Source organism: Oreochromis niloticus, linkage group LG2, assembly GCF_001858045.2.
Source record: "Oreochromis niloticus isolate F11D_XX linkage group LG2, O_niloticus_UMD_NMBU, whole genome shotgun sequence".
Classification (NCBI taxonomy): domain Eukaryota; kingdom Metazoa; phylum Chordata; class Actinopteri; order Cichliformes; family Cichlidae; genus Oreochromis; species Oreochromis niloticus.
Window position 1 is genome coordinate 32,083,336 of NC_031966.2, and position 21,989 is coordinate 32,105,324.

At 40.2% G+C, this 21,989-nt stretch overlaps 2 protein-coding genes across 5 annotated transcripts; one reads left to right on the forward strand and one right to left on the reverse strand.

The window, feature by feature from the left end:
• Window positions 1-207: 207 nt before the first annotated feature.
• Window positions 208-11,148, reverse strand: phf6 (PHD finger protein 6). Of its 2 annotated transcripts, none has more exons than XM_003455817.4 (11): window positions 7,895-8,053; window positions 5,718-5,881; window positions 5,302-5,403; window positions 3,824-3,957; window positions 3,584-3,630; window positions 3,203-3,363; window positions 2,959-3,102; window positions 2,771-2,875; window positions 2,545-2,678; window positions 1,183-1,312; window positions 208-1,053 (listed from the first exon to the last, which is right to left on the reverse strand). In XM_003455817.4, the coding sequence occupies exons 2-10, from the start codon at window positions 5,853-5,855 to the stop codon at window positions 1,183-1,185; spliced, it is 1,095 nt and encodes a 364-aa protein (XP_003455865.1). In that variant the 5' UTR covers window positions 5,856-5,881; window positions 7,895-8,053; the 3' UTR covers window positions 208-1,053. The 2 variants fall into 2 exon arrangements, with proteins under 2 accessions (XP_003455865.1, XP_005460528.1); XM_005460471.2 differs by lacking the exon at window positions 7,895-8,053 and adding an exon at window positions 11,024-11,148 and having other exon boundaries at window positions 209-1,053.
• On the forward strand, window positions 10,638-19,607 carry cab39l1 (calcium binding protein 39, like 1). Of its 3 annotated transcripts, none has more exons than XM_003455797.5 (9): window positions 10,638-11,033; window positions 11,586-11,733; window positions 11,831-11,995; window positions 12,187-12,305; window positions 15,226-15,394; window positions 15,482-15,541; window positions 15,624-15,689; window positions 15,789-15,932; window positions 16,542-19,607. In XM_003455797.5, exons 2-9 carry the CDS (start codon window positions 11,617-11,619, stop codon window positions 16,731-16,733), a joined length of 1,032 nt encoding a protein of 343 aa, XP_003455845.1. In that variant the 5' UTR covers window positions 10,638-11,033; window positions 11,586-11,616; the 3' UTR covers window positions 16,734-19,607. The 3 variants fall into 3 exon arrangements, with proteins under 3 accessions (XP_003455845.1, XP_025753993.1, XP_005460529.1); XM_025898208.1 differs by lacking the exon at window positions 10,638-11,033 and adding an exon at window positions 11,110-11,241; XM_005460472.4 differs by lacking the exon at window positions 10,638-11,033 and adding an exon at window positions 11,253-11,398.
• The last annotated feature ends 2,382 nt before the right edge of the window (window positions 19,608-21,989 follow it).

Here is a 21,989-nt window from a genome sequence, read left to right on the forward strand (position 1 = left end):
TTTTTTGGTAAATAGCTAAAACAACAAATGTTGCATCACTCTGTAACAACATACAGGCCTAACTGTACCTGCATGTTCCCACAGCTAGCGTGTCACATTTAAACTTTTAAAACTCACTTTTAATACTCTAACTGGCCACGTGTAGGGCTTCTAGTTTCTACTACTCTTCAGACTCACTTTTAAAACAAAGACTCGATTCACTCAGTAAAAGTGTAAAATAAAAATATTTTCTATTCCAATCATTCATGGATACATTTGTAGAGATACAAGTAACAGTACATCAAACAAAGTCAAGCCAACTCCTCTAAAGGGCTCTACTTGGCCCTTTAGCAGCTAAATAAAAAAATGCCACCTTTAACAGTGGGAAAATCCAAGTGCATGCTGGCAAAACTTGTAATTGTGACTGTCTGAAATCCAGATATTCAAAAGTACTCATGATGATAATACAGTAGCAAAATATTACATATCAAGAAAGAAAGGCTAACATGAAAAGAGTATTCTTAAGACGCGATTACAGAAACAAGGTAATCAAACTGCACGACGTCATCGACACTAGTAACAAACAGACCCCTCTTAAAAGTGAGTCCTTTAGAAGCTAGGGAAGAGGAAACAACGCTTTGACGTTCAACAAGTGTGGGTCATGTCATTTGTGGCAACATGGGCAGTGAGTGACAATCAGAAGATCAGTTCATCATCTCCTTTCCCCGACATTAACATGTGTTTTTCAAAATTGGTTCAATAGCTGAAACTTGGGAAAGAATAGCCTTGGCTTGTTATGATGCTTTTGCAGTCCAGTGCACTGCCGAGTACCACCGGTCATCCTGTTCAACTCTTAAAAAAAGGGTTTCATGAAGAAGACATCTGGTGCACACTGGAGGCATCCTGTCCATGTGAAACACTTTGGGAGCTTGTAGACCACAACTTTGTGAGTAGGCTAAGGTTTAGTATAAAGAAAAACAAACAAAAAAAAATTTCTCTCCGAGGTCTTGCGTTCTTCGGGTTTTCTTCCTACGTCACACCGACTGGGCCAAACCTGTTAAAATTGAACCCGCCCTAAAAAGCAAAAATCATAAGGAAAGTTTGGTTAATGATGGCGATTCCACTTTTATTAAATGATCGGCTTTAAAAGCAGACATTTTTACACTTTGTTCTTTGTGCACAACCAGAGGAGCAGTGACGTACTTAGTTGCCATTCACTTGTGTTGATGGTGTTCCTCTGTGGTCGATTGCTGCTCTCTCTCTACTGCGATTCTCTCGTTCCTCATCCTCCTCATCTCTCTCCTCATTGCCACTGTGGTTCTTACAGTATAGCCTTAAAAAAAAACCCAAACAAACAAAGAAACGAACAAAAAAACAAACAAAAAAAAACAGTGTTTGTAAGTTATGGAAATTAGTTTTTTTTTTTTAGGGTGATGAATAGGCCAGGAAAGTGGAAAACCACAGAGTGAATGCTGAACTAGCCGCCAACGCTATTCTGATTTCATTACTGCAGAGCTCCAAGTTTCCTCTCGCACTAACATCAGCACAAACACTGTACACTGGGAGCTTCACAGCAGCTCCTGTAGGTGTAATGTGTAGATAGAGCAGTGCTTTGGTCCATATAATGTAGCTATCACAGCTGTAAACCATTCACAGCAACCTTAAAAAGAACCATTTTGCTGCATTTCAGCCTGAAGTCTTTAGTGGTTTGCAACCTCCGTCACTGCACTCTTCACCTCTGCTGGAGAGGAGAAAAATGAGGAGTCATTCAAAACAGCATGTGAATGGTGTTTATCAGGACAACCTGCATGAGCTCACCACAGCTTTCAAAAAAACAAAAAAGAAAAAAGTAATGACTCATATTAACATTTTGTTTTCCAGTCTGACTGATAACAAACTCAGAAATTAGCCGCCTGGCAACAGCCGCTTTGCTAACTGCATTACAGAACCGGGGCAGCCTGCCAGCTGACTGTTGTGGCTTGTTGCTCCTCAAATTGACCCTAACATAACTATCAAGGCACTCCGTCTGGCAGACCATCGGGTATGTACTGAACATCGTGAAAGAGGTGACTGTGTGCATCCTGCTGGATCAAAAGACGCGTCTTCCTGAAACACACACTTGTACTGAACGAGCAACAAAAACATTTAAGGGGAAATAAGCAAGGAAGGAATTCTCCTTTGACGATACACTCGATGCTTTGTGACAACACTAAAAAATTAATAAAAAGTCTTAAGAGCACAATTTTTCTACCTCACCTCCATAGTCGTGATCACAAAATTGGGGGCAGGATTACGATAATCAATATAATATATACCAGAAGGTGCTCGAATTCAAATCCCTACACATCACTGAGACAACCATTAATTATCTTTGTGATCCAGTATTCACTTCAGTAACTGAGTTACAAGAATAATTGCAATGCTCTTGATGATCACATATAAAACAAGTGATTGTGTGTTAACAATTACTGTCACTATAATGAGACCACAACTGTGCAATAAATATATAATTAAGCAGTTTAGGACACAAAAACAGAGAAGTTAAAATAGAGACGTTTTGCTCACTTGTAAATCCCACGCGCCATGTTTTCAATATACTTGGCTTTGTCCTGCAGGCCGCAGTGGTAGTGGTAGGTCTTCACACATGCTTTGATTTCACACCCAATGGTAGCACCCAGCTGAGTACACAGTGTGCATTTCTGGGGGCAAAAAAACCCAACACAATCCACAACTCTGTCAGAACGAATTTTAGATGCAAACACTTAAACAGCTATTTGTTTCGTGTCCCCACCATTCGTTTGCCTCTTTTGATTTCCTGGATGACAGTTTTCACATCAAAGTTTCCAAATTCGGCCCGTGACGTAGTGGTCAGCTGTACCGTCCCCGATGAAAAAAGCTGAAACAGATCAGAGATTAAATGCAGGCCGGTGGTACTTTAAAAGCACATCCACAGATTACTCTCTGAACGGGAATTCTCACCATGCATTTGTAGTGTGCGGCCACTTTTTTGGAGTTATCCGTATGAAGCATGCCTCTTGTTTCATTCTCTTCCTCACCAGCATGGCAAAAGCCGCAGCGCTGGCCGCTGTCTCCAGGGCTGGTCCGGAGAGGTGACCTGTCCCGCTAAAAACCAAAAAGGGCACGTCAGCTAAAATTCACACCCAGCACAGACACCATTCAAGAGAATCTCGTATTGTGTTAGCGACTCTGAGCGATGCCGTACGTGAGAGGAGCTCTCCTCATCTGCAGCCTGTGACGAGGTAGAGCGTGTGTCTTCTGACTGGCCGCGAGATCCCGCCTTGGCCCTCCCCTTCTCAAACCTTCCCCTGCCCCTACTTTGTGGAGGCGACGAGTCTGAATCCTCGGCCACAGCTCCCTCTTCATCTAATGACAAAGCAATGAATCGGGCTTCACAAATGTAAACTTCGCAACAACTCAAAGACACATGCAAGTGGAAGCGTTTTGACGATAAAACAGATTAGAGTTTTAAATGAGAATAGTGCTAACAATGGCTGTTGTTGCACAGTTTAAATGATAAATGTCACCTTGAGACAGCGTTGTGGTTAAGTAGTAGCAGTGTGACTGATGTTAAAGTAAACTTTACCTTGAATGCCATCCTGGGAAGCATCCCTGTGTTTGCGGCAGTAAACGCTACAATCAGAAATAAAACAGTTCAGTTAAAAGAACCCAGGACTGAATATGAGTGACAAATGGTTGAGATTAATGACCTCCCCCCAATGCTGCTCCTCCCCCAGCTGTGCAGCTATAGTTAATAAATGGCTGGGTGTATGACTGTTTATTGTACAGTAATGCTCAGCAGCATCCGAACGTAAAAGAGTCTTACAGGTAAATCCCTTGTGAGGGATTCTCTTTGATCTGGGCTTTGTCCTTAACAGCACAGTAATAGTGATACGTCCTCCGGCACGTCTTCACATCGCAGCCGATGGTCGCACCCGGTCGGTGACAAGAAGAACACATCTGCAACAGCAGCAGATGCAGCGACATTATTTTGTATGCCGATTCAAAACAGTCGCCAATTAGTAACCCATTCATACGTGGACCTGAGAAATGATCGCTCCAAATATCACGCGTCTGGTGGGTCATACGAAAATATTAAAAACACGTCCCAGTGGGACACTGTTGATTGATTCAAGAGAAGAACAAATTAAAATCAGCAGGGAAGGTTACACCAAAAGGAAAATAATGTGATACAATTGAAAAGAAAACCAGCACAGGAAGCTTAGAGCAGCTGATAACATACCGTCTGTAGATGAACACCGAACTGATCAGCAAGCGTTGTTTTTCAAAACTGATGAATATTTTTAGTCATTTTTTTCCCAGCTTCCAAAATGTAAGGATGCTTTGTTGTTTATGATCATACACCAAATGTTTAGTTACTGGTCAAATAAGACCTGCCTTCTAAAGGAAGGGATTTAACGTTTTAAAGTCAGAAATATGAGCTGATTCCAAAAGATGAATCAATGAAGTGAATGAAAATCTGCAGAAAGGTTTGGGAAACAAAATAAAATGTTTGCAGACACACAACTTTAAATGCTGCATTTTTTTACTCTCTACTAAGTGATGATGTAACAAAAACAATTATTAAATAACTCAAATACAACATGTGAAACTCATTAATACACAATGCATAATGCTCTGCAGATCAATTCTCATTTCGAAATAAGCTGCATTTCAGTGTGACACCCCTCTCACACTTATATACAGGAAATACAGAATAGTGCAAGCAGACACTTACAGACCGCTGCAGTGCATCCCATTAGCATTCAGTGGCACACTGACACACACAAAACCAGTTTTGAAAGCATCCTGGAAAAGCCATCTTCTTATTTAACAGTATGTCAGATGAAGCAAGAAGCACAAGCAGCTTTAGATCTTTTATTGGATGAGAACAGCTGACATTTCCCACTTAAAGATGCCAAGAAAGAGGATATAATGTAATAATAGCAGCTGGTATCAACCTCAGTCCTCTGTAGCAAACTTGCATAGTTACATAAACACACACACAGCTTAAAAGGTGAGACACCATTATTATAATGATTATTATTATTATTATTATAGCAAAAGCAGTAAAAACCATGAGTACCTTTTGGCATTAGTAACTATTACTTAGGAGCAGGTATTGTACAGCCACAGATTTGCAGCGTTTCCTCAAAGAGAAATGCGCTCAGGGTCATTCCCTTGAATCATTCCCTGACTGCTTTCAGATGCTAAAAGAACAGTCTCTGAACTGAAAATCTGGCAGCAGTGCTAACCCATGGATGCAGCCTGTCTGCTGACCTGAGCACAACAGAAGGTACTCACCAGTTTATTTCCCCTCTTGATCTCTTTTTTCACATCCTCGATGGAAAATCCTCCGATGTTTTCACTGTCTGAATGTGATGTGACGAGGGCTGAAGAGAAAAGCTGAAGAGGACAGAAAAAAGAAGAAATAAAATAATGAGAAATTCATTTACGTAGCATTTATATAAGAATGAATTTGATATACAGAACATCTCTGGCATTATTCCCCTTAACTACTGCTGATATACAGTTTTCCACGAGGTCATTAGATCATTTAATGGAGAAGAATCATTTCATTTCACAACTGCATGAAGAAATAAAAACAAAAACACACATGAGCTGTTCACTATTCTGCTCATGTGGCAGAGGGCTGCAAAGTAGGCAGCTTGGATGACGGATCCCGGGCTGAAAAGCTGAGAACAACGCGGCTTCCTCACCATGCACTTATGGTGGGCTGCCACCTTCTGGCTGTCAGACACCAGCAGCTGCCCACACTCCTTGTCCCGGTTGGTTCTGCAGAAGGCACATTTGGGTAGCCGTGCTGCTGCTGCGGCTCCTTTCCTCTGTCCCGACATGGCCAAAGGCTTTTGTGTTTGTGAATCTAATTTAGAAAAGGAAGAGAAAAAAAAAGTAAGAAAAGCAAGATCAATTTGACTTGCAAAAGCTTGTAGACTCTTTTAAAAGGGACGCAATCAAAGGAAATGTCCACTGTGATGCATTGGTCTACATGGAGTTTAATCACCGCTCATAAACTAGAAACTACAAGATAGTAGATACTCACTGCCAACTTAGGCAAAAAGTGAGTGATGAATACAAACATCACTTACAGTTTGGATATTTAAGCATAAACCACATTCTTGGACTCACACACCCCCAACCCCACGCCCTCACTTAAGTGAAATAACACGTAAGTTGCTTTGGAAAGGAGCCATGAGAAACTCTTTTCCAGAAACAGCTGGAAACAAAAACTTTCAACTACTACCTTCAAGTAACTTCAAAACAGAGGGGGGAAGTCACAACAGAGCAGCTCCGTGCCTGCTTTAAGTGCTGCTTGGCAAAGTCAGGAATGGATCACACACGGGGGGGCCCACGGGTAGTTGGTAAGATTTCCAATTTCACTTCAGTTTTTCCAACTTCAGATACTCATAAGGTTTATTCTAACAGGACATGTGGATTTTTTTTCTAACTGCTGAATGGAGAGGGGGAAAAAAGTAACAAGCACCTACAGTTTTTGTGTGTGAAGAAGGTGGTCAAATATAAAATTCTGTTGAAAAGTGTCATGGGTGAAGGCCATATTGTGAGAACGCAGGGAACCTTTACCAGTCATCCAAAGACTAGATAAGATTAAAAAGGAAGGTAAATCAGCAGAAGCTGGTGAAGCACATCCGATGCAACCCGGAGTACTTTTAATTATAATGTCCTCCATAGCAGACAACCCCCCATGAGATTTTCTTTTCAGCCAGTGATGCAACAATGTTTCTTATTTTGCTTGTACATCCTGCACCACTATTCTCCCACATCTCATCTGCAACAACTTGCTGCTGTCCCTTCACAAAACCCCCCACTACTATTCAAGGGGAAATATGCAGTTTTATTTGTGATGACTAGTCAGTACACAGGTATTACCTGGAGTTTGAATGATTTCAAGTTTCATATTGTTTTTGATTCAATTCCAGCTAAATTTTTAATGCACATCTTAATTATGTATCAATCTAAATTTTATTAAAATTCAAACAAATCCGTTAGTGTATTCTTCAGAGTGCATAGGTGGAACAAACCTCCAAACGTGTGCTGTTATTTTCACAGTGTCCGCTGTCATAGTGCTCTGCACACATTCTTTAAAGAAAAAAACCAAAAAAAACCAAAGGAAAACGAAAAATATATAATCAATCCAAAAACGAAACTAGGTGTTTTTAATTTAGATATTAGAGAAAGAAAGAAAGAAAAAAATCACAATAGCAGTGCGCTGCGACGCCTTGATAGAGCCATTACAGCCATGACAGCAGGGCCAGGATTTCACTGCGGCGGCTCCAGCAACGGAGCTCAGCGTGCAAACACACAATACTGGCCGAGCAAATAACACCAAAAAGACTATATTTCAACATCTGCTGCTCTCTGAATCGCTCTCACATCGCAATCTTGCACTACACGACGATAGTTGTGGGGGGATTTTTGACGAGAAGGGGCGAAACATAAGAAGCGACTCAAATTTCTCCCACAAACTTTTGAATTAAAGGGGGTGTGTGACTCTTTCTCCACTAAACTAGCTATAACTGAAAACATTTTACTACGAACATCTCAGCGCCGCGAAATGTTCCTCCCAAGGCCTTTTCATGCAGAGAAATAAAGGTCGGTTGTAGGAAAATGTGACTCTTCGACATTATGGTTTCACTGGAAGTCGAAAAACTGAGAATATTTCCCTTTAAATGTGGGAAATTATCATGACAGGCGCGGGTCTTTGCGAACCGTTTCGAAGTAAAGAGCGCCATACGTGATGTATCCCTGTGAAAAGCGAGCAGCTCGGCTTGTACGCAAGCAATACGGCCTGAAACGACAACAGGCCATAAAACACAGCGGGTATCATCCAGCCGTGGATTCACAGCTCGTAGCTTACCTGTTAATGTAATCTTATCGCGCTGAAACGGTACAAAAGAAGGAAAAGTGCTCCGGCCAGCGGCTGTGTTTCTTTCCGTCCTTCAGAAGTGATCGTGTGCTTTTCGCAATAGCACCAAGCTAGCTAAAATGTCCACGGCGGCAGGACTTCCGGGTCTGGCTTTCACAATAAAAGTCATGACGACAAACTTACGTGTCAGGCGTAAAAAAATAGCAAAAGTGTTTTTCAAAAAGACCCAATTGAAATGGCTTTAATTTTGAAGTTTATCTTTCCTAAAAGCGGAGCAGAACAATGGCCGGGCATGCAGGTTTAGTAAAAGTACTGATTTTAATTTAAATATAAGTCGTTGTTGTATTGGCTAAAATCAGCCCATGTTGTCATATTTTGGGGATTTTTGTCTTAAATTATCAAAAATAAATGTCTCTTCTGAGAAAAAGCGGTCCATTTGATTTAATTTAATTTCTTTCATGTTGTAAAATTGCTACAAAGATAAGTGAGTCTAAACCTTGTACGTTATCACATTTTCTAGATCACTTGAATATAATCACAGTCCACACTGAGTGGTCATCGGGGCACATGAGACCATCAAAGAAGGACTTGTAAATAAATGCCATTTACACTTTGTAATGTAATTACATTTATGTAATTACAGATGGATCTAAGTTTGGTCCCCGTGATACACATTAAAATGATAGATAGATAGATAGATAGATAGATAGATAGATAGATAGATAGATAGATAGATAGATAGATAGATAAAAATATAAAAAGAATTAATAGAATTTATAAACTATAAAAAATAAACTGCTAAAATAACACTTTATAATAACCTAAAAACTACATAGTAATAAAAACACATACATAAACTAATAAAGTACACTGAGTTTATGAACCTCAGTTTATGGGCTGGTGGAAGGGGTCTCTCATGATGTCCAGTGAATGGTTCTGTATCTGTTGATAAAAATATCCCTTAAACAATTGAAGCTGCTGTTGTTGTGCTGACTTCTTGTCAACTCAGAATAGTTGCTATACCAAACAATCATAGAAGATGTCAGGATACTCTCCACCACACAATGCTGAAAGGAAGTCAGCACAGCTGCACCAAGGCCAAGCATGTATCAACCTCCTCATCATACAAAACAGTCGTCTTAATAATACTGGCTGTTTTGTGGTCCGTTTGAGGTTGTTGGGTATATGCAGAGTCAGGTATTTGACTGTGGTCACCACAGCTTTTCCTCTAATGAGGAGGGATTGAAGGATGTAAGGTCTCCTCCTACCACCACAATCACTTTTATCTTCCCCAAATTTCCCACAAATTGTTTGCATCACACCAGCCAACAAGTTCTTCCACGTCTCTCCTCCACATTGACTCATCATTGATTGCAACAGCTGGATCGTCTGTAAACGCCACAATATGATTGCCCAGATACTTTGCTGAACAATCACGTGTGAGTAGTGTGCACAGTAAGGGGCTCAATACAAGCTCAATCACAGCTGAGTTTTTAGGCACTGGGACAATAATGGACCTCAAAGGCACCACAGCCTGGGATATGTTAAAAATGCATGTCAACATCATGGTGGGCTCCTGAGTAGGAAAAGTTTAAACCAGTGATGTCAAACTCATTTTATGTCATGGGACACATGCAACCTACTTTGATCTTAAGTGGGGCGGTCCTGTAAAACTCCCCTTTCTGTCACTCTAAAGAAATGTAACTTGCATTTAAACCCTGAGATATCTTAATATAAAAAAGTGCAATTTCAAGAGTATGTCTCAGTTTTTCTACATGACCTGAACGGTAATAAACAAAATAATGAAGTAATAAATGTGTAAAATTACAGAAAAAGGTCTATAAAAAATCCCAGAAATTTCCACAGTATTTAATTTAATTATTTACGTATTACTTTATTATTTTAGTGTGATATGAATATCAAGGAGACCTTTATCAGTAGGAAAAGTATAACTTATGAAATTACAGTTGCAAGGTCTAAATTTAGCCTGGACTTCAACATTACTATTATATACCATTACTGAAGCAATGTGGGATCACCCCGGCAGAGCATGGAGCAAAACGCAGCCAACATCCAAAGAAGAGCTTTGACGGTGAAGTGTTCATATGTTCCCTTAAATGACATTCAAAGTTTCACTAATTTCTATGCAAGTAAAAAGCTTTTATGCAGTGTTTGTTAATGTAGTGTGGTTGTTATCACAAATCTGGACAACATGTAGTTGGAGAATACAGAAGAGAGTCAACCCATTATGCCTGTCATCCGTTATTAAGTGATGGTAAGTGGATATACATTAAAGACGTTGGTAACTATTCACGTTGAGGAACTTTTTGTGGTCCATATGTGTGTTAGAAATTGCTTGCTTTGATAATGTCTAGTGAAATGTGTTTTACAGATGTTGCTATTGGATACTGAATTTTCTTGTGACTCTACAAAGAAATCACCAAAAGGCGATTAGATGAAAGAGAAAAAAACTAATCCTGTTTCTTATTCTGGCCGATTTTACAACGTTTAGATTTCATAACCATAGATAAAACGAACTATTTCTCAACTAATGGCTTATCTCTTCCCGAGAATTTAGATGCACTTGATTTCCATTAACGGGCTGTCCGGTAGAGTGTCTTCCCTTGAAGTCTGCAGCATACTCCTCCTCATTAGTATGTAACTTTGTGAAACATGCGCACCCGTAGTGGGGAAGAGGGCGTGCCCACATCGCGCAAAAGTGATAGGATAAAATTGGTGTCAGTCATATTACACAGCAAAACATGACCGCCCATTGTCCCCGGGATGAGAAGAGGACGGGTGTTTCGGCAGAAAAGAACAGGGAAATGAAGTTGACAGACGGGCAAGCCCAGCAGCAAGTCACTCTGTAATAACTAGGAAGCTAGCAAGTTCGATGACAAGGGTCACTAGAAGTGAAATTTACGTCAAATATCACTGCTATGAATGTCTCTAGTTTGAGGAAGTTGTAGCTACAGTTAGGGGACGTTAGGTAGCTACAGCTGTCAGACAACGTTACAGACTTTTTCAAAGTAACCTTACAGTGGATACTGAAAGTGGAGACGACTCGCTAGCCCGCTAGCTCACCTTTGGTCCCCGAGCGTCTTTGAAGTTCAAACCTACCCTTCATTCGGTGAGTGTAGACAGCCTGAAGTAAATATTTCAGCAGGGTGTTTTGTGCGTGTGTTTCCCCACAACCGTCGTTCTCTAACTGCGTCCTGTTGGTAGTTGCCTTGTTTCTAGCTATAGCTAACTAGGTCACAAGCTAGCTCAACTTTGCCGATGAGCATGCTGCAACGTTGACATTTTGACGTCCTGTTCTCCGTGACATCCTTGTTTTGGTTAGAAAGCTTGACTTCTACTGTTCAGTTGGCCCAGCTCAGTTTGAAAGTGGACGAATATAGACTAATATATTGAATCCACTCTAAACTCGACGTAAGAAACGTTAAGTACGAAAAGTTGCTAGCCTTTTTTTTTCGACTAACGTGAAGGAGCGTTGTGAGTTACTTTAAACTTTATTCTCTTCCTTATGAGCTTCTGTCTTTAGTCAAACGCCATAACTCACTCATGTGTAGCTCATCAGGTGAAGTTTTTTTTTTTGTTAGCGATTTCCTGATGCACAGAGGTGCAGGAAGTCGAATAGGTTTATTTGCACAATTTAAAAACCAGTGTTATGTTTCATCAGAGATCTGGTCTTGGATTACCTGTCTTCAGCCATGCCTTTTCCGTTTGGAAAGTCTCAGAAGAACCCAGCTGAGATAGTGAAGAGTCTGAAGGACCATGTTGCATACATGGAAAAGCTGGATGCTGGTGACAGCAAGAAGTGTGAAAAGGTCAGCTGTGGATTTCTATTAGGATGGTATGAATGTTAAAAGTTGCAATAACTGAGCAGCAGCTGATCATACTTTCCCCCCCCATCATGTTATTAAGGTTGCAGAGGAGGTGTCCAAAAATCTTGCCTCACTGAAGGAAGTACTTTGTGGAACAGGTGACAAGGAGCCTCAAACTGAAGCAGTGGCTCAGCTTGCACAGGAGCTGTACAACACCAACCTTCTAATTTCTCTCATTGCAAACCTACAGAAGATTGATTTCGAGGTAGGAGGAAAAAATACCTTCTTTCTGCACTGACTTTATGAGTTTAAAGTATTGATTGGTTGGTGCACACATTGAATGATCAGGGGGAGTGTGTGTTTGCATGCCTGATTTGAACGTCTATGCCCAAAGCAAAACCCCCCCCAAAAAACTGTGCATATCAGCACCCAGTCTGAGTGGTTGTTACTGTGCAGGGGAAGAAGGATGTGGTCCATTTGTTCAGCAATATTGTGAGACGTCAGATTGGCACCCGCACGCCCACGGTAGAATACATTTCTACACACCCACAGATCCTCTTCATGCTTCTCAAAGGGTAAGTTCATATTTTCAGTGTAGAGAAACTCAGTGTTTGGTGATTTGATGTTCAGTTTGACTGTTCTTTGTCCATTTACATGCATTAACAACAGATCCACCCTTAGAGCCTCATAAACAAACAAACAAATCTTTAGCATGAAATAAAAAGCATTTGGCTTTCGCTTTTTAGGTACAAATACCTTCCTTTAACATGCCTTGCAGTCTTCTGTATTAGCCAGTATGAGTTTCAACAACTCCCAAAGGAACAAGCATGAACTTGCTCACATGTGAGCTACACATGTAGATGGATGGGTAAAGCAAAAAGTACAGTGCTAGTTTTACAGCTCTGAAAAACTGAGTCATCCTGCTCACTCAGAGACCAGCTGCATGCTCCGGCTGCTGTTTGGTGGATCGAATGCCATCTTATCCGGTTGAATGTCACAACTATAAAGAGGAAGATTTGGTTTGTTTATGAAAGGCAGACATCAAAACCTGACATTTAACGTTGATGTCTTGGTTTGTTACACTGCTAATGAACTCCCTTGTTGTGCGTGGGGAGATTGTGTACTTTTTGCACAGGAAAACAATACCTCACCGTGGAAAATGAGACCTAGAAATGTCATGTTCAACCCAAAATTATACCAAACAACTTCATTGATCCCACTAGGGGCAATTAGTTTGGAGCGGTTTGTTGTACACAAAACACAGGAACATTCATACAAACGGATGGGCAATAATGTGGAAGGAGATGCAATAAAATAGAAATATATGAATAAAAAAAATACTCGTAGGATATAAACTACACAGAGGATTTTGTACTATGATTGCAGAGGGAAAGATTGTCCAAAGAGGTAAAACATTACGACACCCTGATGGCTGCAGAGGCAGCTCACTTACAAGACCACGTTCAGCCAAAACACTTCCTGCTTTCATAAAAAAATCTTTTTTTCTTTTTTTGGTTCACTGATGAGCTTGTGAACAACTTTTAATAATAATACTGTTCAGGCTGCTTCTACTGTTTACCATTAAACCAATAGATAAAAGGGAAAAAAACTCACAAAAAAGTGGACAGTGGGTAACAGAACTGGCAAAAAAAAAAAAAGTATTTAGGCTGTGGAGAAACTGATTTTTTTTTTTATTTTTTATTTTTTTCCCCTCTGTGGTCACAATAAACCTGGGGATCATGAGAAATGGCACCAAAATATTTGTATAACCGTTCCCACACGTCACCTATTCAAAGCCTCTTTCAGACGTTCACTCCTCTCTGCTCATCAGAGACATCTGAACATGCCAGCTTCATGTATGAATGGCACCCCGGCCACTATTCCATGTAAAAAGCCACAGCTTTTAATACAGCAAGAATCTGAATGCATGCCCTTCACATGAACCAGTAGGCTCACATGTCTCGCTCCAGTATCTTGAGTTGCCCTGCTTTTGTTAAGAAACATGAGAATGCTTTAAAGAGCAACAACATGAAGGGGCGAAGAAAAAAAAGTTTGTATGAGACAAACTGCTTTCCTTCTGTTTCACAGTCTTGCACTGCCCAAGCTCATTAAGACCTAAAAAACGATTGTTTGTTAAATAAATGATTGTACATGTCACAGAGGACAAAGCATGAACATCTGGGTAGTTCCTCATTTTAGCACAAAATTCGAAAGGCACAGTTTGTGTACATTTAATGGCCAGATGGGTGCACAGACCTCTCGAAAATCACAAAACGCCTTTCACATCTGTGGTAAGGTTGTTCTCATTCACTTTGCTGTATCATTTCACATCTATTACAGTTTGAAATGTTTATAAAATCCAAGTTTACGTAAGTCTCTGTCTGAAGAAGTCTGCGACAGGTTGGATTAATCAAAGTCAGCAGTGACGGTAGTTTGTGTTCCAGCTGTTGGTAAAAGTCTTTCTTCTGAGTTCATAACTAACCTGTAGCAGCAGAGAGCAGTGTGATAACGCATGCTATTACAAGGTCCGTCGTGATCAACTACAAAATCCTTACCTTCAGACTGGTAGGTAACTTAAGTTGCCTTTATCTGAATAATGTCTCTTTAACAGATTGATGAGAGGGCTTATAATGCATTCTTTGCAGCTCCTTGATTTAAGCCCAAGAATATATCACACTAAGAAATAGTACAGCGTCCACTACTGTAAATAATAAAGACTGAGAGTGTTAATGAGACCCTTTGAAAGCACACAGCAACCTTTTTATTAGAAGTTACTGGTGTGATGTTGTATAAACAGTTCTCAAACAAAAGCTTGGTGTACTCTTGCCATTTTTCTACCTGCTTAAATGAGTATAACAAGCTTTGCATCCTGTGCTCCTCTCCCTGCCAAGTAAGCAAATTGCAGTGGTTCAGACTTTCCATTCACACTTAACAAAACATAGTTTTCTCCCAAAGTTTTTCATAATTAATGAACACAACTGATTTAAAATCACTGTTTATTGGTCATCTTTAGACGAGTACATAAGTGCTCCAAAATGCGAAGATCTGGTTTCAGGGTAGTGACCTATGGAGGATACAGGATACATTCAGCAGACTTGGTTTGGACCAGATGTAACACTTTTTATTTATTTATGTGTTTTAAGGATCTCTAACACATTCCTCAATTATCAAATTCAGCAGGCTCTTTTAAAAATATAAAAAATATTTTGGCAATTTACTGTTCCATAAGTTTTACCCTAGTTTAATTCTCAGTGTCACTGAGTGATTGACGACTTCTCTGCGTGTAGATCGCTGCTGCTGTACTCACGTTCTGCTTTAGTTTAATCCATTTGTTTATTTTTGCGAGGATCTCGTTCCTTCATCTATGGAAACACAGAGTTGATGTCAAACTAACAGTGAAAGTGTTGAGGATGTGATTATACATCTCGAGTGAAAGTTGTATAACTGGTGATGAGTTCACCGTCACTTGGACCTGACATGTATGAACCTGTGCAGATACGAGGCTCCAGAAGTGGCTCTTAACTGTGGGATGATGCTGAGAGAGTGCCTGCGTCACGAGCCTTTGGCGAGGATAGTGCTTTTCTCTGAAGACTTCTTCTGCTTCTTCCATTATGTGGAGCTCTCAACCTTTGACATCGCCTCAGATGCTTTTGCCTCATTCAAGGTACACTAATATATTTTCTTTTTAATGGCAAGATTAACATCCTGACTTTTCCCAGCTGATATCTTGGCGTTTTCTATTCCCCATCAGGATCTTCTCACGAGACACAAGATTATGTGTGCAGACTTCCTGGAGAATAATTATGACAGAGTGAGCTTTCTTGAGTGGTTTTGATATTTAATTGGAAAAACCGCTCATTCTTTACCTAACTTACTTTTGAAATTTGTATCAGGTGTTTACAGAGTATGAAAAACTTCTGCACTCTGAGAACTACGTCACAAAACGGCAGTCTTTGAAGGTACATCCTCCCGCTCCTGCTCAGTCTTAAGTTTAACTGACAAGTTTGTGGACTGATTCAGTAAACTCATATTTATTTATTTATTTATTTATTTATTAGCTCCTAGGTGAACTTCTTCTGGATAGGCACAACTTCACTGTCATGACGAGGTACATCAGTCGGGCAGAGAACTTGAAGCTGATGATGAACCTGCTGAGAGATAACAGCCGAAACATCCAGTTTGAAGCATTCCACGTCTTCAAGGTGCGCAAAAAATATTTCTCAAAATCCACTCTTTAAAAAATCTGAAGTGTGTCATGAAAACCCCACGTACCTGCCACCTTAAGTTGGGGTAATATTGAATGCGGTTTTTAAAGACTTGTTTGAGCTGAAGGAAGAAACTTGCCAAAGCAGTTTGTGTTCCCCAAACAAAGGTTTTGTTTAGTCAGGCTGAGTCATTGTGATTTCTCTTATTTAAACGTTTGGTTGCTGCTAACAGCTTCACACCTCATGTTTTCACTGCTAGCTGGATATTTGGCCAGCTTTCTGTTTTGCCAGTCTTTAGTATCATTCAGCTGCTTCTCCAAAGAGTCTCCTGTCCAGCAGTTGGTCAGTCAGGAGGACTCCAACTCCATCGTGTTGGACTACAGCTGGCGAAGGTGTCCTTGATCTGCTCTGGAGATCTGCTGCAAGCTGAAGGATCACTGAACCTAATCAGAACCTGCAGCAGGAGGAGAACTGGTTCATGATCAGAGCAGAACAAGAACTACCGTCGCAGCTGCAGTGCAAGACTTTGGCTAAAAGTTGATTCACTGGACTCTGTGCATTGCATCCATAAATGGTACTTAAACCTTTTATGTAATCTTTCCAAAGGTATTTGTTGCAAACCCCAACAAGACTCAGCCCGTGATGGACATCCTTCTGAAGAACCAGACCAAGCTCGTGGAGTTCCTTGGCAACTTCCAGACGGATAGATCTGAGGATGAGCAGTTCTGCGATGAGAAAAACTATCTGATCAAGCAAATCAAAGACCTGAAGAGACCCACAGCGTCCGAGGAAGCTTAATGCAGTCGTCCCATGCTAATAATGGGACAACTGCTCTGTCAGGTGGTCGATTTTAGAGGTGGTGGTTCAAGAGGAAAAAACAAAAATAAATAAAAACATGCATCATTAAAATTTAATACTAAGTATAAAAAATAGGAAACGTTAAGATTACTTCCTTCACTTTCTGGCTTAGTGTGGATGTGGAGGTTCTTTCCATCCAGCAACCTGAGTGGGCCAAGAACTGTTATTTAAACCGCAGTGCTTCTTATTTAGTGGTAACCAAATGCCTTTTGGTTCCTTCTTCTAATGTTGGACCTTAAGCTGTTACTTTTCCACATACATGGAAATTCACAACCAGCTCGAGCACTGAGGTCATTTTCCAGAACTTGTACATGCTTTAGAGATTGAAAGGTTGAGAGGTAAATATATTATTTTTCTAATGTCTCTTTTATTCTAAAACATTTAAAGCCTCCAGTAACTCTTCTTTTCGAATGATGCTTATTCTCATTACTTAGGTTTGGTTTATTGCCTCTTTCTTTTTTTTTTTCTTTCTCTCTCTTTTTTTTGTGGAAAGCTGTTCTTTGTACAGGGACTGTCTTTAGAAATCCAGCTTTAGAAGACTGGCAGGTCGGCTCATATTGGGCAGGTCAGCTCGTAGTAGTAACATTTGGCAATTGTTGCGCAGTTTTCAGGCTTTCGTTGGAGCGCACGCGATTACGCTGGTCAGAAACGACCCCGCAGTGCTGCACTAGCCAATGCATTAGCTGTCACAGGAAGAGAAAATCAAAACCATAGAGGAATCAATTAATTGTACTGTGATTTTTCAGGCTGTGCTCAGCGACGCTTACATGACTGAAATAGAAACAAGGCATCAGATAACGCTGCAGGCTACCAGCCCATCCGTTCACAGCTAACGCGGACAGCCAGGATACACCGATTGATCTCGCTGGAAGCACCTCATTTCTTCTTCACGTTCTAAAACTGATGGCAACAAATTAACAAAAAATCATAAAAATGTTACACTGTTACACCTGTTATATTCATATCAGAGCACGGTGTGTTATTGAACCACAGACTTTTATAATAATGTTAATTGGGGTCGTGTTTCTCCCTGGGTAATTTCACTGCTACACTGGACTTGATTAGTCTGAAGACTGAAATATTTACTAAAACAAAATGACATTTCACCTCAGAAACCACACGAACTCCTAACCACACCATCATTCACTTTAATACAGAAGAGACAAACTGCTTAAGGAGACGGTAAAATGTTAGATTTGCTCTCTTTTTTTTTGATATGATTATAACAGTGACACAGTGCATAACAACATGCCTGCAAAGCATCAGAACAGTAGGTCCCATCAGATGTCACCATATTGTCAGGATAACCACATGCACTGATCCACATGAGATTTTTGGATGATGAGCACTGACTTTATTCCTCACGTGCATCACCAGAGCTCAGTTGAAATAATTGCCTTATTTCTGCTGTTGTTGTTTTAGTGGCTGATGTTGCAGCGTTTCAGAATGCGTTGTCTGTGCAGACTGTTAGTGTATATACCTCATGGGATTTGAGTTTGCGGATGCTGTGTGTTTTTTGTTTTTGTTTTTTTTTTTCTTTTATTTCCTTGACGAGATATTTAATTTGACATTTGACCAAAACAAAAGCACACAGCATTGGTTTGAATGCCGACATGTGATACATTTGTTCCGACTTGAGCAGGGACTGCAGCCTGGTTTTCACAATGGAAAACTGGATCCTTTTTTTTTTTTTTTTAAACTTAAACTTTTCATTGTGTGGTACCTCACAAATGTTAATTCATAATGAATTGCAGTGTGGTACCTTGTAATGAATTTTTGCCTTATTTAAAGACATTTCATGGATCGTGATTGATCCTTTCAATTTCTAATTTGTTTTAAACCAAAGCTGATATGAAAAAAAGGGTTTAAAAAATGTAAAAAATTAATTACAAAATGTTAATTTCAGGTCCCAAATACATTAGCAGTTAATTTCTCGGGTTCATGCGTAGAGCAGGTTTATTACTAACTGCGATACTTGCTTATATATAAACCTTGGGAGTGTAAATATATTTTAAGAGATCTGTAGTAGGCATCAGACAGTGTAGTTTTCAGCTGGGTTGATTTGGCTTGATCATTCTTTGCTCCACTTCATGAGACAGTCACAAAGAGTGAGGACTTTCAGGAGCCATTAAATAATTTGATAAACTTGCTGTGAATGTGGTACATGATGCATAGATAAACTGAAGTCCTACACACAGTGCATTGTCATGTCATCAGTTTAGAAACTGTGAGAACACATTGGGTATAACCCATATACACAGTGGTCATTACTAATGTCTCCATGCGGTCAGACGTATAGATTTACTGAGGACAAAAAGTCTGTTATCAGTAATAATTAAAACTGTTTACGTTTTGTTTTTGTTTTTTTAATGGAAGGGGGAAAAAAAAATATTGGTTGTATAAATTTGTATGCAGACTTTTGAAATTTGGCCCCAGTCATGACATGCACTTTTAGAAGGACGTGTTGTGCGCAGCCATCCCACTAGGGGGTGCTGTTAGCAACAGTTGGCACCTTGTGTTGTACAAACAAAGCATTTCAAGTTTCTTTAACCCTACCTCCTGTTATGAATATACGAGTCACTGGCAATATGTAGTCACAAATTTAAATTCCTTAAAATCAATAGTATGTATGAAATGAATTAAACTTTTCTGGGTTATTGTGCTTTACTTTTTTTTGACTCTGTTGCCTTCTTTTCTGTCTTTACCTTTCCACACTGGATATTTTATTTTCTTCGGGTGCAAATTATGTGTACATAACTTTATAAAGGATAAATGAAGTGTGAAAGCATTCATGAAAATAAAATGTTATTGCAATGTTTTGTTTTGCATTGTTTTTGATGCCTAAACAATTATTACACATGAACGTGTAGGGTGATACAGAGTGTGGTAGTTACTTACTAGTTGATCTGTCACAGCAAAACTTTAATCATCTTAGAAAATAAATAAAACTCGTGAAGTTACGCCAGATTTTTAGGAAGTCTGAATGTATGATATTTATAATAAGGGTGCAAATCAATAAAACCTCAGGAACTAATAACTTTGTAGCAAACAGTTAATTATTTATGCATAAAGTTAAGGAGCTGCCTCATAATTAATTTTTCCTGATGTCTCAGAACACAGAGAGAATGCTTGAGTGATATGGCCTCCAGTTTTGTGATAATGTTTGAAGGAAACTGGTTATTGACACAAATTTCTAATCACCCAATCACATGAGAGCAACTCATTAGCATATTGACATGGTCAAGACAACCTGCTCGAAGTTCAAAGTGGGAAAGAAACGTTGACTCTGAACATGGCAATGTTGTGGTACCAGACAGGCTGATCTGAGTATTTCAGAAATTGCTGATCCTGCTGGAATCTTCCTACAAACATCGTCGTTAGGGTTCACAGACAATTTCCTGAAAAAGAGGAAATATCCAGTGAGCAGCAGTTCTCTGTGTGAAAATGTGTTGTTGACACCAGAGGTCAGCAGAGATTGGACAGGCTGCTTTGAGCTGATGGGAAGGCAACAGTAACTAAACTAACGGCTCATTACATACCAAGGTATGCAGAAGAGCATCTCTAAATGCACAAAGCAAGCAGATGGGCTACAGCAGCAGAAGACCGCACTGGGTGTCACTCCTCTCAGCTCCTGGGACAAAAGAGGGCAGCTTCCACCCAGAGCTTGTTGGCTGTTTTGTAAGTGCTGTTACACAGAGCAAATTTTTAACACAGCTTTTCAAAACATCTTATCCTGAACAATTCCAGCTCATTCTTCTTCAAAGAATCTCTCAAGCTCCTCCAGATTTCATGGTCTTCCAGCATGGATCCTGGTCTTCAGTTCAACACGGAGATTTTCAGTGGGATTCAAGTCAGGGATTTGTGCCGGCCAGTCAGGAACGTTCACTTTGGTCTTCTGGAGGTAGTTCTTCACCAGGAGCAACATATTTTGGGTCGTTGTTGAAGATAAAGAGACGACCCAGACCCAGGTTGGTTTCTGACTGCGCGAGGTTTTCTTTTAAAATCTTCACATAAACCTTCTTTGTTTGTGATTCCTTCCACCTTGATGAGATTCCCAGTTTGAGGCACACTGAAGCATCCCCACATTATGATCCTCCCACCACCGTGTTTCACTGTGGGAACAGTGTTCTTTGAGTTGCACATCTTTGATGTACCAAAGGATGCTTCCAGTGTGCATTATCTCACTCTTTGCTCAGCACCAGTTTGTGTTATGGCCCAATAAAAAGAGCCGTTTTTCAGCTGAGATAATAATATTGAGCTTGGTCATTTTATTTTTCTGGAATAATTCTGTTATTGTGTGCAAATACAAATAATTTATGCCTTCTAAAGAAAACTAGTTTGTTTAAAAATGCTACTTTCAAAATCTCTGTTTTTTGATAAAAACTTTAAAATTCATAGCAGGGCTAATAATTATGTCCACATCTGCATGCGTTCTTCAAGCTGACTCTAAGTAAAAGCGCAGGGTGTATCGCAAGCGGAGTGGGCAGTAGTATCGTGATTTATGAGATGAATCATCATCAGTTTGCAATCAGCTTCTGATTTAGAATTATCGACACTGATTCAGAGGATAGAAACAAAGTATCTATCCGATACCAATACCATCGTTGGTATCAATACTATCGATATTTTGATTGATCCTCTCACGTGTAGCAGGCAGTGCGACGGCAGGAGGAGCAACTTTATCTGTGCTGGAGTTGGGCGCAGTTTTGATGGCGGGGGTAACCCTGAGCCACCTACAGGCACCAATGAACCACTGAGCCACCCTGCTGCTGCCACCAATCCACACAATGGACTGTGCATTTTTTTTTTTCTGTGTTTCTATGATGATCCCTTTTCTTCTGTCTGTGCAGACATCAATCGCATATTGCAGATGAGTAAAGTAAAATGGCAGCTGGGGGCCTTCTTTCTCTTTACGCAGCCAATCACAGGCTTTCTAACACACATACAGCCTGGGAAAGTAGGTCAAAGTTCAGCCAGAGAAGACGGAAAGTAAGGCAACTCTGCAGCTTGTCCCCACGGTGGTCAGGGGAGTGCCGCTGTGCTTTGGAAAGGCCGTGCATCTCTCTGCTTGACAGCTGCAAACAGAGTTTTATTAAATGGTGTTTTGTGTGGGACTGCAGAGGAGGGACATCCTGGCTGCGGACAGCACAGAAGGCTATGTGGGGGCAGGGTTTTACTGGGGTTATAGGTCACAAG

Bases quoted from the DNA above. Each gene is read 5' to 3' on its own strand.
- phf6 (XM_005460471.2), bottom strand. The intron at 5,404-5,717 runs GTGAGGAAGCCG...TGTCCTCTTCAG, and splicing joins CAGCCCACCATAAGTGCATG to CTTTTCTCTTCAGCCCTCGT. The intron at 2,679-2,770 runs GTGGGGACACGA...TTTTGCCCCCAG, and splicing joins TCAAAAGAGGCAAACGAATG to AAATGCACACTGTGTACTCA.
- cab39l1 (XM_003455797.5), top strand. From the start codon at position 11,617: ATGCCTTTTCCGTTTGGAAAGTCTCAGAAGAACCCAGCTGAGATAGTG. The intron at 12,306-15,225 runs GTAAGTTCATAT...GAACCTGTGCAG, and splicing joins CTCTTCATGCTTCTCAAAGG to ATACGAGGCTCCAGAAGTGG. The intron at 15,542-15,623 runs GTGAGCTTTCTT...AATTTGTATCAG, and splicing joins TGGAGAATAATTATGACAGA to GTGTTTACAGAGTATGAAAA.